Consider the following 12,467-nt stretch of genomic DNA (forward strand, 5'->3'; position numbering starts at 1 on the left):
AAACCCAGCCTGTCACCTGTTCCCATTCTCCTGGAGGTGGGCAGGGTGGGGTACAGCCTGGTATTGTTTCTGGTCATGAGCATGAGCAATTCCCACCCCTTGGAATAGTGGCTCCACTGGCTCTGATGGGGCAGAGGGAACCATGGTCAGTGGTTGCTGCGCATGCAAGATCCCAGGCTCCGGCAGCTGGGAGCCCCCTGTGTTTGGGGCCCAGAGCCCTGCTGCCCATGTCCCGCTCACCCATGGTTTATTGTTGTTATTATGAGTCATGTGCATACCGATGGGGCCTGTGAGCCAGCCAGGACAGTGCTTGGCGCAAACACTGAGTGGCCGCCAGTCCCTGTTCCATGCAGCTCACAGCAGCTGTTCTGTCTCACACGCCCAGGCACGAGGTGGACGAGGAGAACACCTTGCGGATTCATTACGTGACAACACTTGATTCCGGCAGGTACATCTGCACGGCCCAGAACCAGGTGGGCACCGCCTCGGCCAAGGCCTCGCTCACTGTGCAGGGTAAGCAGCTCCATGCAGCCTTCACCGCCAGCAGCATGGCAGGGCTGGGCCATGCCCACAGGCAGCAGACAGACCTTAGTGCCCAGCACACCCTGCTTCCTCAATGCCCCAGGAACTGGGGGAGGCAGAAAGCTGTCACCAGCGACTGGGCACACGTAACATCCCTGCCCTACCCACCCACCAGCCCCATCAGCTCTGGCCCTCTCTGAGCAGCCCTGGTGCGATTCTCTCCTCTGCTCCCCAAGACTTGACAGGCTGGGGTCCCAGCATCTGGACAGAGATAGGTCAGTGCCCTGAACTGCCTGAAACAGCCCCACATGAGCTCCAAGAAAGCCCCTTTCTGTGGTACTTACCCCTGCGGTACCACAGGCCCAGGGACCGGGGTGCAGTAGCACTTGGATGTTCCATCAGTAGACAATGCCCTCGGCTGCTGGGAACTCCTGTCTCTAGCTTGGCAGGGCCCGATCTCCAGACACACCTGGGAAGTGCGCCTCGCATGGCCCGAGTGACTCTACTGCTTGAGTGTGAGCAGTGCTGGGCCCATCACTTCATGGCTGGCCCAGCCCCTGTGCCCTCCAGCTCTGCCTCTCATAGAATCATAGGATATCAGGGTTGGATGGGACCTCAGGAGGTATCTAGTCCAACCCCCTGCTCAAAGCAGGACCAATCCCCAGACAGATTTTTGCCTCAGATCCCAAATGGCCCCCTCAAGGAATAAACTCACAGCCCTGGGTTTGCTTCATGAAGGGGGTTGAAGCTACAGCAGAGTCTGCCCCGGCCTGGCTCTGTTCACCCTTCCCAGCATCCAGTTCGATTCCTGGGGCCTGTGGTCTCCCCACTAGCTGGGCTGCCAGCACATGGTAACAGCCCATAGGCTGGGGTTGTCAGAGGGAAAAGGGAGCAACTTCTAAAGGTGCTCACTGGGGGTGGTATTTCCCCGGGGAGCTCCTGTTGCCCATACCCCCAACCCCATGCTTGCCCCTTTCTTGCCCATAGACCCTCTGGACACTGGGCAGAGGGAGTGGCCGAAGGACATCCCGCGGGAGATGATGGATGTCCAGCTGTACCTGGACAACAGCACCACGCTCCCCTCCTCATCTGCCGTCTACCTGCACTGGAAGGTCAGTGAGGAGTCTCCGCTAGTGCTAAGTGGACTAGTACATCGGCCTGGAGTGCCTGGCAGTGAGCCCTGGGCGGCCCCTCTGCCTGGCTCGGGGACAGGTGGGGTAAAGGGGAGGGCGTCATGAGGGTGACGCTCCCCAAGGGCACCCAGGGTTGGGAGGCCCTTAGTGTGAAGTGGGCTTGTCTGTGCCTGCTGCAGCTCAGCTCCTTGAAGCCAGCAGCCTCTGGCCACACAAGCCCTGTCTGATAGGCCTTCCCAGACCTCACCCTCTTGGTGCGGGTTAGCAGTAGGCACCAACCTGCAGCTCCTCAGATCAGCCCCTGTGGTGCCCAGCCCGTGTCCACTGGACACTCACAGAAATTACTGGCCTGCTGTCTCCAGGGAGCGATGTACACACAGGTGGAGTGTTGTAGCTCATGGCCAGGGCCTTTGGAACATCCCAACATAATGATAGTGACTCAGTCATGAGTTTAGCATCAGAAGCTCAAATTTAAGAGCTAATAAGTAAGGCTACGATTTGGTCACGGAGGTCACGGCAGTCCCAGATCCTGTGACTTTACCGGATCTCTGTGACTTCTACGCTTCAGAAGGAGGAGGTGGGACTGTGAGCCACTGTCCTGCAACTGGGGCTGGCTGGAACCAGGACCCTGCAAGCCCTAGCCTCATGGCTTCCACTGGGGGCTGCAGCCAGGACAATGTGCCCCGCCCGGCGGCTTCCACCGGGGCCATGAGCCCTACCCCCGTGGCATCCTGGGCTTGGCAGGGGCTGCAGCCAGGCCCACACTCCGTCCCACAGCTGCGGCCAGCTCTGGAGCATGGGCTGTGTGCCCCCCATGGTTGTGCCTCCCCCATTGCGGCCTCCGGAGCTGAGCTCAGCCTGTTAATCATTCCCCCCCCAACCTGCCAGGGCTCCATTCCTCCCCCCTATCTAGCTCTGCCCCAAAGTCATGAACAGGCCACAGGCTCCACGAATTTTTGTTTATTGCCCGTGATCTCTCCGTGACTTTTACTAAAAATAACTGTGACAAAAACTTAGCTTACTAATAAGTAAGGATCATAGAGTCAGAAATGGTTCAATAGAAACCAAAAGAGAGAACCTGCTTCGTAGAGTCTCCACTGAACTGTACCTGGCCAAACCCTTGTCTGAAATAGTTTTTCTCTGCAAGGCAATCTCCCAGTGTCTCCAGCCAACCTGGCCAGGATGTAAAGAGCTCTGTCCTTTTTGCTTCCCGGTGCAGGGTAACGAGTGGCCTTCTGCCTTCTCCTTATATCCCCCCAAATCCATTGCTGATCTCCAGGGTCTGGATGGCCCCCAAGGTCTATCCCTGGTGTGCTGACTTCATTTGTTTTCACATCCTCATGTTTCCTTCCTGTGGAAACGGGGCTTCCATTTTGTCGGCTCCCAGTGCTTAATGTACGTGGGAACTGAGGCTGCCAGGGGAACATACACCCTTCGAGTTCCCGTTGCCTGTTCTCACCTCAGGCCCTGCCTGGGCTTGTGCAGGTCCTGAAGCAGCTCAGGGCCTGTCTGAGCCAACCCCCTGCTGGAAGGGCGAGCGCCTCGCCATGCTGCAGTGCGTTTGCACAGGGCAGGGAGCAGAGAGAGTCACGGGTGACATGGTCAGCTTCGGCCTGTGTGACAGCCCCCCTCTCAGGGGTGGATGCCGCACGGTGCTCCCTGGCCTGCAAATGGCCCCAGAGTTCAAAAGTGGAGAAGTCCAGGGAATGTGTCGCCCAGGACAAGCCCCAGCACCCCACCAGGGCACCAGGAATTACAGACAGCAGCACTGTGTCCTGACGGAGCAGGAGGGAATGGGGAGCTGCTCCTGCACTCCCAGCCTGTGAATGGGAAAGTGCCGGCCAAACCCAGCCTCTTCCAGCAGGGCCCTGCTGAGCCCTACCCCCCTGGGCAGCCTGGCTGGGCTAGGCTTTGCCCTGCCTCAGTGCTGCTCGGATCCCCACCATTCCCAGCGTGCATGGACAGGCCCAGCGAGGAGAGTGGAGGGCTGGCTGGAGACCAGTGGCGGGATTCCCCAGCTCCAACGGCAGAGCGGCATGGGGACAGCAGCCTTGAAAGCCATCCTCCCTCATGGAGGCGATTGTGGGTAACCCAGGAATGCCGTCCTGGACATTGGGCAGGTTGCCAGCGGGACTGAGGGGCTTTGGCTCTGCTATGACACACCTTCCTGTGAAAGGGTCACAAGGACAGGACCCCCCAGCGATAAGCTGTGAGGCCTGAAGGATAGTAGCCAAGTGCTGCAAGGCCTCCCCAGCAGGGCCAAGCAGTCCCCTGGGCTCACCATTGGCATGTTCCCCCATGCAGTCGGGCCTGTGCTCTGCAACGTCTAGCAGCAGCACTGCCTGGGGTAGAAAGCACCTGGGAACTGAGTCAGGCGCCATTGCAAATGCTCAGTCTGTGTGCAGATGCTGCAAGGTAGAGGGCTCCCCCTGCACACTCCATCGGCTAGGTGCTCAAACTGTGTCCTGAACTGTCAGCTCAGTTCAGCATCCGGCCCAGTGGGCAGCACCCACCCACATACCCACCCTCCTGTATTCATCCACTCACCCCTCGTATATTTATCTACCCACCATCCCACTCATCCATCCGTCCATCCATCCTCCCATCCACCATCCACCTCTCTCATCCATCCACTCACCCACACTCCCAGCTAACTACCCTCTTAGCTACCCAACCATCTGAGGACCATTGCTCAGCCTCCAGCCAGAGTGACCATGGCTGATGGCATTCTACCAGGCATTATGGAGGGAAGTTCCCAGATCTGGGTCAATCCTGGGAATCCACAAATATTGGGGCTTGTTCTACACGCTGTGCCAGGGAGGGTCAAGGCATACACCCCTTTGCATGTCAATGGAGCATTTGCGGTAACACGTCCCTGCCACACACCTGAGGCTGTATAGAAATGCACTGAAAGCTGTGAACCAAAGGACACTCTCACACCAGGACCAGTGTGAAGATCACACACCAGATGTAGCAGAACATCTGGGACACCAAATCCTTTCAGTGCGAGCCAAAGTGCTGACCTGCCAATGGAATTCAAAGCTGCTTTGATGTCCGTGTGTGCCAGGTGAGGCGGGCAGATGAATTCTTGGGGCAGCTCAGTCAGGAGCCAGAGGGTACAGAGAGCGTCCATTATCGACTGCCCATCAGCAAAACCTGATGTCTGTGAACAGCAATGTCTGTTAAGGCATGGGCTGCATCCTGTCAAGCAGGACATGAGCGAAGATCTTTCAGGGGCTGAAAGCAATGCAATCAGCCTGTAGCTGCTACACTCAGTGTGAGATTCGTTACCCTGGCATAGGGGCACTATGATGCCATCTGTCCAGTCTGCTGGTACTTGGCCTGATGCCGGCCAGAGCTTTCTTGTTCCAAGGCACCTTTGAGTAGCTTGGGTGGATGCCACCAGGTCTAGCAGCACATCCATTCCATAGCTTTTGGTGGACATCAGGCTGATGAGGAGCTGGACGAGTGAGAACTGAGTGACAGCTAGTCTGGAGTTTGCCGGTGTTCCTGTGCTCTGGAGATCCGTGAGTTTTCACTGCAGAGTCATTTATGATGAGGATGTGGTCAGTTTCTTTCATGTCATGTCCATTGTTTGAAATCCACATCCAGCAATGGGTATTGAGGCCCATAAGCCAGGAGTCCCCGATAGACAAGCCCATTCATCCCACCCCCAACTACTTACCCATCCACCAACTATCACATCGATCCATCTAATCACCCATCCATCCCATCCCACACTACTTACCCACCCACTGTCTCTCCCACCCATGTATCCCATCCCCCAGCTACTTACCCACCCTCCAACTCTCCCACCCGTCCATCCCACTTCCAGCTACTTACTCACCCACCAACTCCTAACCACCCATCCAGCTCACTCCCAGCTACTTAAGAACATAAGAACGGCCCTATTGGGTCAGACCAAAGGTCCAGCAAGCCCAGTATCATGTCCTCTGGCAGTGGCCAATGGCAGGGGCCCCAAAGAGAATGAAGAGACAGGTGCTCATTAAGTAAGTGGGGCAGGATAGCTCAGTGGTTTGAGCATTGGCCTGCTAAATCCAGGGTTGTGAGTTCAATCCTTAAGGGGGCCATTTAGAGATCAGGGCAAAAATCTGTCTGGGGATTGGTCCTGCTTTGAGATGGGGGTTGGACTAAATGGCCTCCTGAGGTCCCTTCTAACCCTGAGATTCTATGTCCTGTCACCAAATCTCAGTTTCTGGCAAACAGAGGCTAGGGACTCCATCCTGACTAATAGCCATTGATGGACCTGTCTTTCATGAATCTATCTGGCTCCCTTTTGAACCCCATTATAGTATTGGCCTTCACAACACCCTCTGGCAAGGAGTTCCAGAGGTTGACAGTTCGTTGCATGAAAAAATACTTTCTTGTGTTTGTTTTAAACCTGCTACCTATTAATTTCATTTGGTGGCCCCTTGTTCTTGTATTATGAGAGGACATAAATAACACTTCCTTATTTACTTCCTCTATACCACTCATGATTTTATAGACCTCTATCATATCCCCCCTTAGTCTCCTCTTTTCCAAGCTGAAAAGTCCCAGTTTTGTCTACAGCCAAGCACTGAGGTACAACCGCATCTGCTCTAACCCCTCAGACAGAGACCAACACCTACAAAATCTCCACCAAGCATTCTCAAAACTACAATACCCGCACGAGGAAATAAGGAAACAGATCAACAGAGCCAGACGTGTACCCAGAAGCCTCCTACTGCAAGACAAACCCAAGAAAGAAACCAACAGGACTCCACTGGCCATCACATACAGCCCCCAGCTAAAACCCCTCCAAAGCATCATCAAGGATCTACAACCCATCCTGGACAATGATCCCACACTTTCACAGGCCTTGGGTGGCAGGCCAGTCCTTGCCCACAGACAACCTGCCAACCTGAAACATATTCTCACCAGTAACTGCACACCGCACCATAATAACTCTAGCTCAGGAACCAATCCATGCAACAAACCTCGATGCCAACTCTGCCCACATATCTACACCAGCGACACCATCACAGGACCTAACCAGATCAGCCATACCATCACTGGTTCATTCACCTGCACATCCACCAATGTAATATACGCCATCATATGCCAGCAATGCCCCTTTGCTATGTACATTGGCCAAACTGGACAGTCTCTACGGAAAAGGACAAATGGACACAAATCAGACATTAGGAATGGCAATATACAAAAACCTGTAGGAGAGCACTTCAACCTCCCTGGCCACACTATAGCAGACCTTAAGGTGGCCATCCTGCAGCAAAAAAACTTCAGGACCAGACTTCAAAGAGAAACTGCTGAGCTTCAGTTCATCTGCAAATTTGACACCATCAGCTCAGGATTGAACAAAGACTGTGAATGGCTTGCCAACTACAGAACCAGTTTCTCCTCTCTTGCTTTTCACACCTCAACTACTAGAACAGGGCCTCATCCTCCCTGATTGAACTGACCTCGTTATCTCTAGCTTGCTTGCTAGCATATATATACCTGCCCCTGGATATTTCCACCACATGCATCTGAAGAAGTGGGTATTCACCCACGAAAGCTCATGCTCCAAAATGTCTGTTAGTCTATAAGGTGCCACAGGATTCTTTGCTGCTTTTACAGATCCAGACTAACACGGCTACCCCTCTGTCATAAACAGATAGCTAAGGGTTAATGTCTCTTTCACCTGAAGCACCTGACCAGAGGACCAATCAGGAAACCGGATTTTTTCAACTTTGGGTGGAGGGAATTGAGTGTCTTTGTCTTTGTTTTCTGGCTGCCTGCTTTCTCTGAGCTTTGGAGAAGTAGTTTCTTTTTTCTAGTCTTCTGGTTCCAAGTGTAAGGACAAAGAGATCAGATAGTAAGTTATATGGTTTCTTTTCTTTGGTATTTGCATGAATATAAGTGCTGGAGTGCTTTGATTTGTATTCTTTTTGAATAAGGCTGTTTATTCAATATTCTTTTAAGCAATTGACCCTGTGTTGTATCATCTTAATACAGAGAGAACATTTGTACTTATTTTTCTTTCTTTTTATATAAAGCTTTCTTTTAAGACCTGTTGGAGTTTTTCTTTACTTCAGGGAAATTGAGTCTGTACTCACCAGGGAATTGGTGGGAGGAAGAAATCAAGGGGAGATTTGTGTGTTGGATCGCTAGCCTGATTTTGCATTCCCTCTGGGGGAATAGGAAAGTACTTTTTGTTTCCAGGATTGGGAACGGAGAGGGGGAGTCCCTCTGTGTAGTTTCACAGAGCTTGTGTCTGTGTATCTCTCCAGGAGCACCTGGAGGGGGGAAGGGAAAAAGGATTATTTCCCTTGGTTGTGAGACTCAAGGGATTTGGGTCTTGGGGTCCCCAGGGAAGGTTTTTCAGAGGGACCAGAGTGCCCCAAAACACTCTAATTTTTTGGGTGGTGGCAGCAGGTACCAGGTCCAAGCTGGTAACTAAGCTTGGAGGTTTTCATGCTAACCCCCATATTTTGGACGCTAAGGTCCAAATCTGGGACTAAGGTTATGACATGGTGTAGCAGCGGTTACGGGATAGACAGAATCCAGAAGCCAGTGGAAATATTGTATTTTTCTTTTCTCTGCTAAGGGCTTTTTAGCAGAGAGAAGCAGTTGGTTTTAAAAGGGAACCAGAGAGAATTTTTTTTCTGCTCTCTCTCGCAGTTTGTGGCTTGCATGTTAAGGGTCTTTTGTCATGCAATAGCCCTCCCATTAGGAGGCAAGTACCAGCACTTATAGGCATGCAAATAAAGTGGTTTTTCTGGTTTCCCTTCATTGAACATTAGCTAGAGAGAGAAAAGGAAAATTAGCTAAAGGCACTGTTGCTAGGCAGACTTCAGGAGGCAACAGAGAACCTGCAGTTCAGAAGATAAACACCGGAGGGCACCCCAACACAAGAAAACAGGAATCATGACTTCTAAGGCAAAAATTGAGGCCGAAGAACAAATCAAAGAAGCTGAACACAGGCGACAACTGGAAATAAAACAAAAAGAGATGGAGATGAAAGAAAGAGAAGAACAGATCAAAGAGGCAGCCTACCAAAGAGAACAGGCAGCCTTCCAAAGAGAACAGGCAGCCCAAGAGGCAGCACACAAAAGAAAACTAGAAGAAGAAGAGTTGGCCTACCGAAGGAAACAAGCAGAAGAAGAGGCGGCCCACCGCCGAGACATGGAAAAACACCAAAAAGAAATGGAAAAACACCAAAAAGAAATGGAAAAACACCAAAAAGAAATGGAAAAACAACAAAAAGAGAATGAAGAGAAGGAAAAACAGAGAAAACATGAACTGGAAATGGCAAAAGCTGGGTTGCATGTGCCAGCCAACCCTAACAACCCGGCGCCCATTATTGCTCCACAGCACAGGAAATTTCCCACCTACAAGGCAGGTGATGACACCGAGGCCTTCTTGGAAAATTTTGAAAGAGCTTGTCTTGGGTACAAGATTCCCGAAGACCAGTACATGGTAGAATTGAGGTCACAGCTCAGTGGACCTTTAGCAGAGGTGGCAGCTGAAATGCCTAAGCACCAAATGAATGACTATAAACTTTTTCTAACCAAGGCCAGATACAGGATGGGGATAACCCCAGATCATGCCCGTCGGCGCTTCAGAACCCAAAAGTGGAAACCAGAGGTGTCATTTCCCAAACACGCCTACTACATTGCAAAAAACTATGAGGCCTGGATAACAGGAAACAACATTCAAACCTTGGAAGAACTAAACCTCCTCATACAAATGGAACAGTTCTTGGATGGTGTTCCTGAAGACATCACACGGTACATACAAGATGGAAATCCCAAAGATATCGCTGAGGCGGGGGAGATTGGAGCCAAATGGATGGAACTGGCAGAAAGCAAGAAAGCTACTGTCAAGGGGAACGATTACCCCAGGGGGCACACAGACCATAAACCCTACAACCGAGGACAGCCAAAGACCCCACATACCACCCAAGTAAAGCCACAGATACCCTACCCTTCAACCTCACCAGTCTCCAGTAACTCACCTCGGCCCAGTGACCCATCAGATGGAAGATGCTTTAAGTGTAATGAACTGGGACATATCAAGGCCAAGTGTCCCAAGAACACCATGCGAGTGCAATTCATTACACCACCATCACACCAAAGATCCCCAGGCCCGGATGCCTCTCAAATACCCTTGGAGCGAAGGGAAAATTTGAGAGTGGGCGGAAAGAAGGTTACTGCGTGGAGAGACACGGGGGCACAAGTGTCAGCTATCCACCAATCCTTCGTTGACCCCAAATTCATCAACCCAAAGGCCAAAGTTACAATTTACCCCTTCATGTCACAAGCTGTAGACTTGCCTACAGCTCAACTGCCTGTCCAGTACAAAGGCTGGTCAGGAATGTGGACTTTTGCAGTCTATGACAATTATCCTATCCCCATGCTACTGGGGGAAGACTTGGCCAACCAGGTGAAGCAGGCCAAGAGAGTGGGAATGGTTACACGTAGCCAAACCAGGCAAGCTTCCAGACCCATTCCTGTTCCTGAGCCGTCCACAGAGGCCCCGTCTGTGTTACCAGAGACCCAGACAGAGGTAGTGGACCCAGATTCCATGCCTACCACTGAAACAGCCACAGCATCTCCAGTCCCAGGCCCGGAACTGGAACAACAACCAGCACCAGCAAGTGCAACTACATCTTCAAACTCAACGCCAGAGGGCGCCAGCGAGCCAAAACTGGCAGAAGCAACAGACAGCCATGCCCAAAAGGCTCAGCCAGAGCCTGAAATACCCTCAGGTGCACCAGCGGAGAGCGGTTCACCAGCAACGGAAATGCTCCAAAATGTCTGTTAGTCTATAAGGTGCCACAGGATTCTTTGCTGCTTTTACAGATCCAGACTAACACGGCTACCCCTCTGATACCAGTTTTAGTAATCGCTCCTCATACGGAAGCCATTCCATACCCTTAATCATTTTTGTTGCCCTTTTCTGAACCTTTTCCAATTCCAATATATCTTTTTTGAGATGGGGCAATCACATCTGCAGGCAGTATCCAACCCACCCCCAACTACTTACCCACCCACCAACTCTCTCACCCATCTTTTCATCCCATCCACTGAACCCAACCAGCCATCCACCCTCTGACCCTCCCACCCCCCAGCCACCCATCTACCAACTCATCCATCCAGTTGCCCATCCTCCTGCCCTCCCATCTATCAGCATTTATACAGCACTTTCTGTCATAGCAACCACACTGAGTTGGCTTCTCCCAGCACATAGTCCTGCTGATGCAGCTCTGGCAGCCTATCCTCAAGCCCCTTGCCCAAGGCAAGCACCATCTTGGGCAGGAGGACAAGAGGAGACTCGGATATGGGCAGGCTGGGGGGTTGAGCAGATCTCTGCTGGCCTGTCCTGTGTCCCCACTGACCATGGTTGCCTTTCAGGTGATCCGCCCATCCCAGCACACTGAGGGCCATGCTGTGCTGTACCGCTCCCTGCTGCCGGTCAGCACGGACTGGGTTGAACGGAAGGTGCCCCGGGAGCACAGCATCATCATCCCAGCCCTCAAGAGAGGCTACAAGTATGAGTTCAAGGTTCGGCCCTATGCCGGGAAGGTCCATGGCCTGGACAGCAACGTCAGGCAACTCTGGATCCCGGAGGAAGGTACAGCCCGAGGTGCCCCCAGTCCCTCCAGCTCCGGGCCCTGACTCAGCTTGCTCTGCAGAGCAAGGTCACATGGGGACCTAGAGAGGCTGCTGGCCTGGCAGGGAGTCCATGAGTCACATGCTGAGCGGGTTTGAGGGCTTGGTACATGGCTGCCTACAGGTCCTTCTCCATGGTGCTGCTCCTTACAAGGCCAATGGCTCACCAGGAGAGCATGGTCAGGGGGTCCTGCTGGAGCACACAGGAATCTGCCCATTCAGCTGCTATGCATCCCCTGGGTGAACGGCATGGCGGATGCCCTAGTGTGCCCCGGCACCCCAAGGCTGCATCGTCCAGGGATCTTGTGCGGGGAAGTGCCAAGGCGGGGGTCTGTCACTGTCCTGCTAGAGGGAACAGGGAGGGACAAGGAAGAGGATGAGGAGCAGGAGCAGCACCATGCACAATCTCAAAGGACCCCTGGGCACCAGGAGGCCAGGTCGGTCCCTTCATCTGCAGTCACCCCATCTCTGCATGGCCCCATGACCTGACCTGCCTCTCTAGCGATACCTGCCCGAAGCCTAGACGGGCATCTTGGTGCTGGTGGGAGACCTCAGGGACCACAGCTCTGCTGCCCTCCACCCAGGGGTGAAAGTAGAAATAGAGACTTACTGGTACGGGGTTGGGATGGGGCTGGGTCTGGCCTCCAGAAGGGGCGGGGCCTCGGGTGGAAGGAGTGGGGATGGGGAGGTCAAAGCTCCAGGGACCACAGGCTCCGTGTCCGGAGAGCAGCCCGGCCCCGCACTGGCCAGGGAGGTTTTCAGTGGCTCTCTCTTGTCCTCAGTGCCTAGCGCACCTCCTCAGCATGTCACCATCACAGCAGTGGAGGATGGGAATGGCACAGTGCTCATCAGCTGGGACCCCCCTCCCCACCACACACACAACGGCATCATCCGGGGCTACAAGGTGAGGATGTGCCGGGGTGACGGCTCAGGTCCAGCATGACACTGATGTGCTCGCAGTGGGGACAGAGGTTAAAGAGCTAAATCGGCCTGGCTTGGCCAGGCTGCAGCTAGTAGGAACCTGGAGGGAGCTCTGGCTCATGGAGGGATCTCACCCGAAGGTGGGGAGGTAACCGGGAGGGTGCCAGGAGGCAGGACCATGTACCCTGGGAGTGCTGCCCAGCCTGACACGCCCTCTCAGTCACTTTCAAGAGCA

The 12,467-nt window shown here is 53.3% G+C and overlaps 1 protein-coding gene across 2 annotated transcripts in view; it reads left to right on the forward strand.

Moving 5' to 3' along the window:
• The window catches only part of ROBO4 (roundabout guidance receptor 4), an 82,780-nt gene that overhangs the window by 37,370 nt on the left and 32,943 nt on the right, over positions 1–12,467 (forward strand). For both annotated transcript variants that reach the window (XM_050921558.1, XM_050921559.1), the window contains exons 6-9: positions 386–513; positions 1,510–1,634; positions 11,054–11,273; positions 12,094–12,215. In XM_050921558.1, coding sequence (XP_050777515.1) covers positions 386–513; positions 1,510–1,634; positions 11,054–11,273; positions 12,094–12,215 — 595 coding nt within the window. The remainder of the gene's footprint in view (positions 1–385; positions 514–1,509; positions 1,635–11,053; positions 11,274–12,093; positions 12,216–12,467) is intronic.

This window comes from Gopherus flavomarginatus, chromosome 13 (genome assembly GCF_025201925.1).
Source record: "Gopherus flavomarginatus isolate rGopFla2 chromosome 13, rGopFla2.mat.asm, whole genome shotgun sequence".
Lineage (NCBI taxonomy): Eukaryota > Metazoa > Chordata > Testudines > Testudinidae > Gopherus > Gopherus flavomarginatus.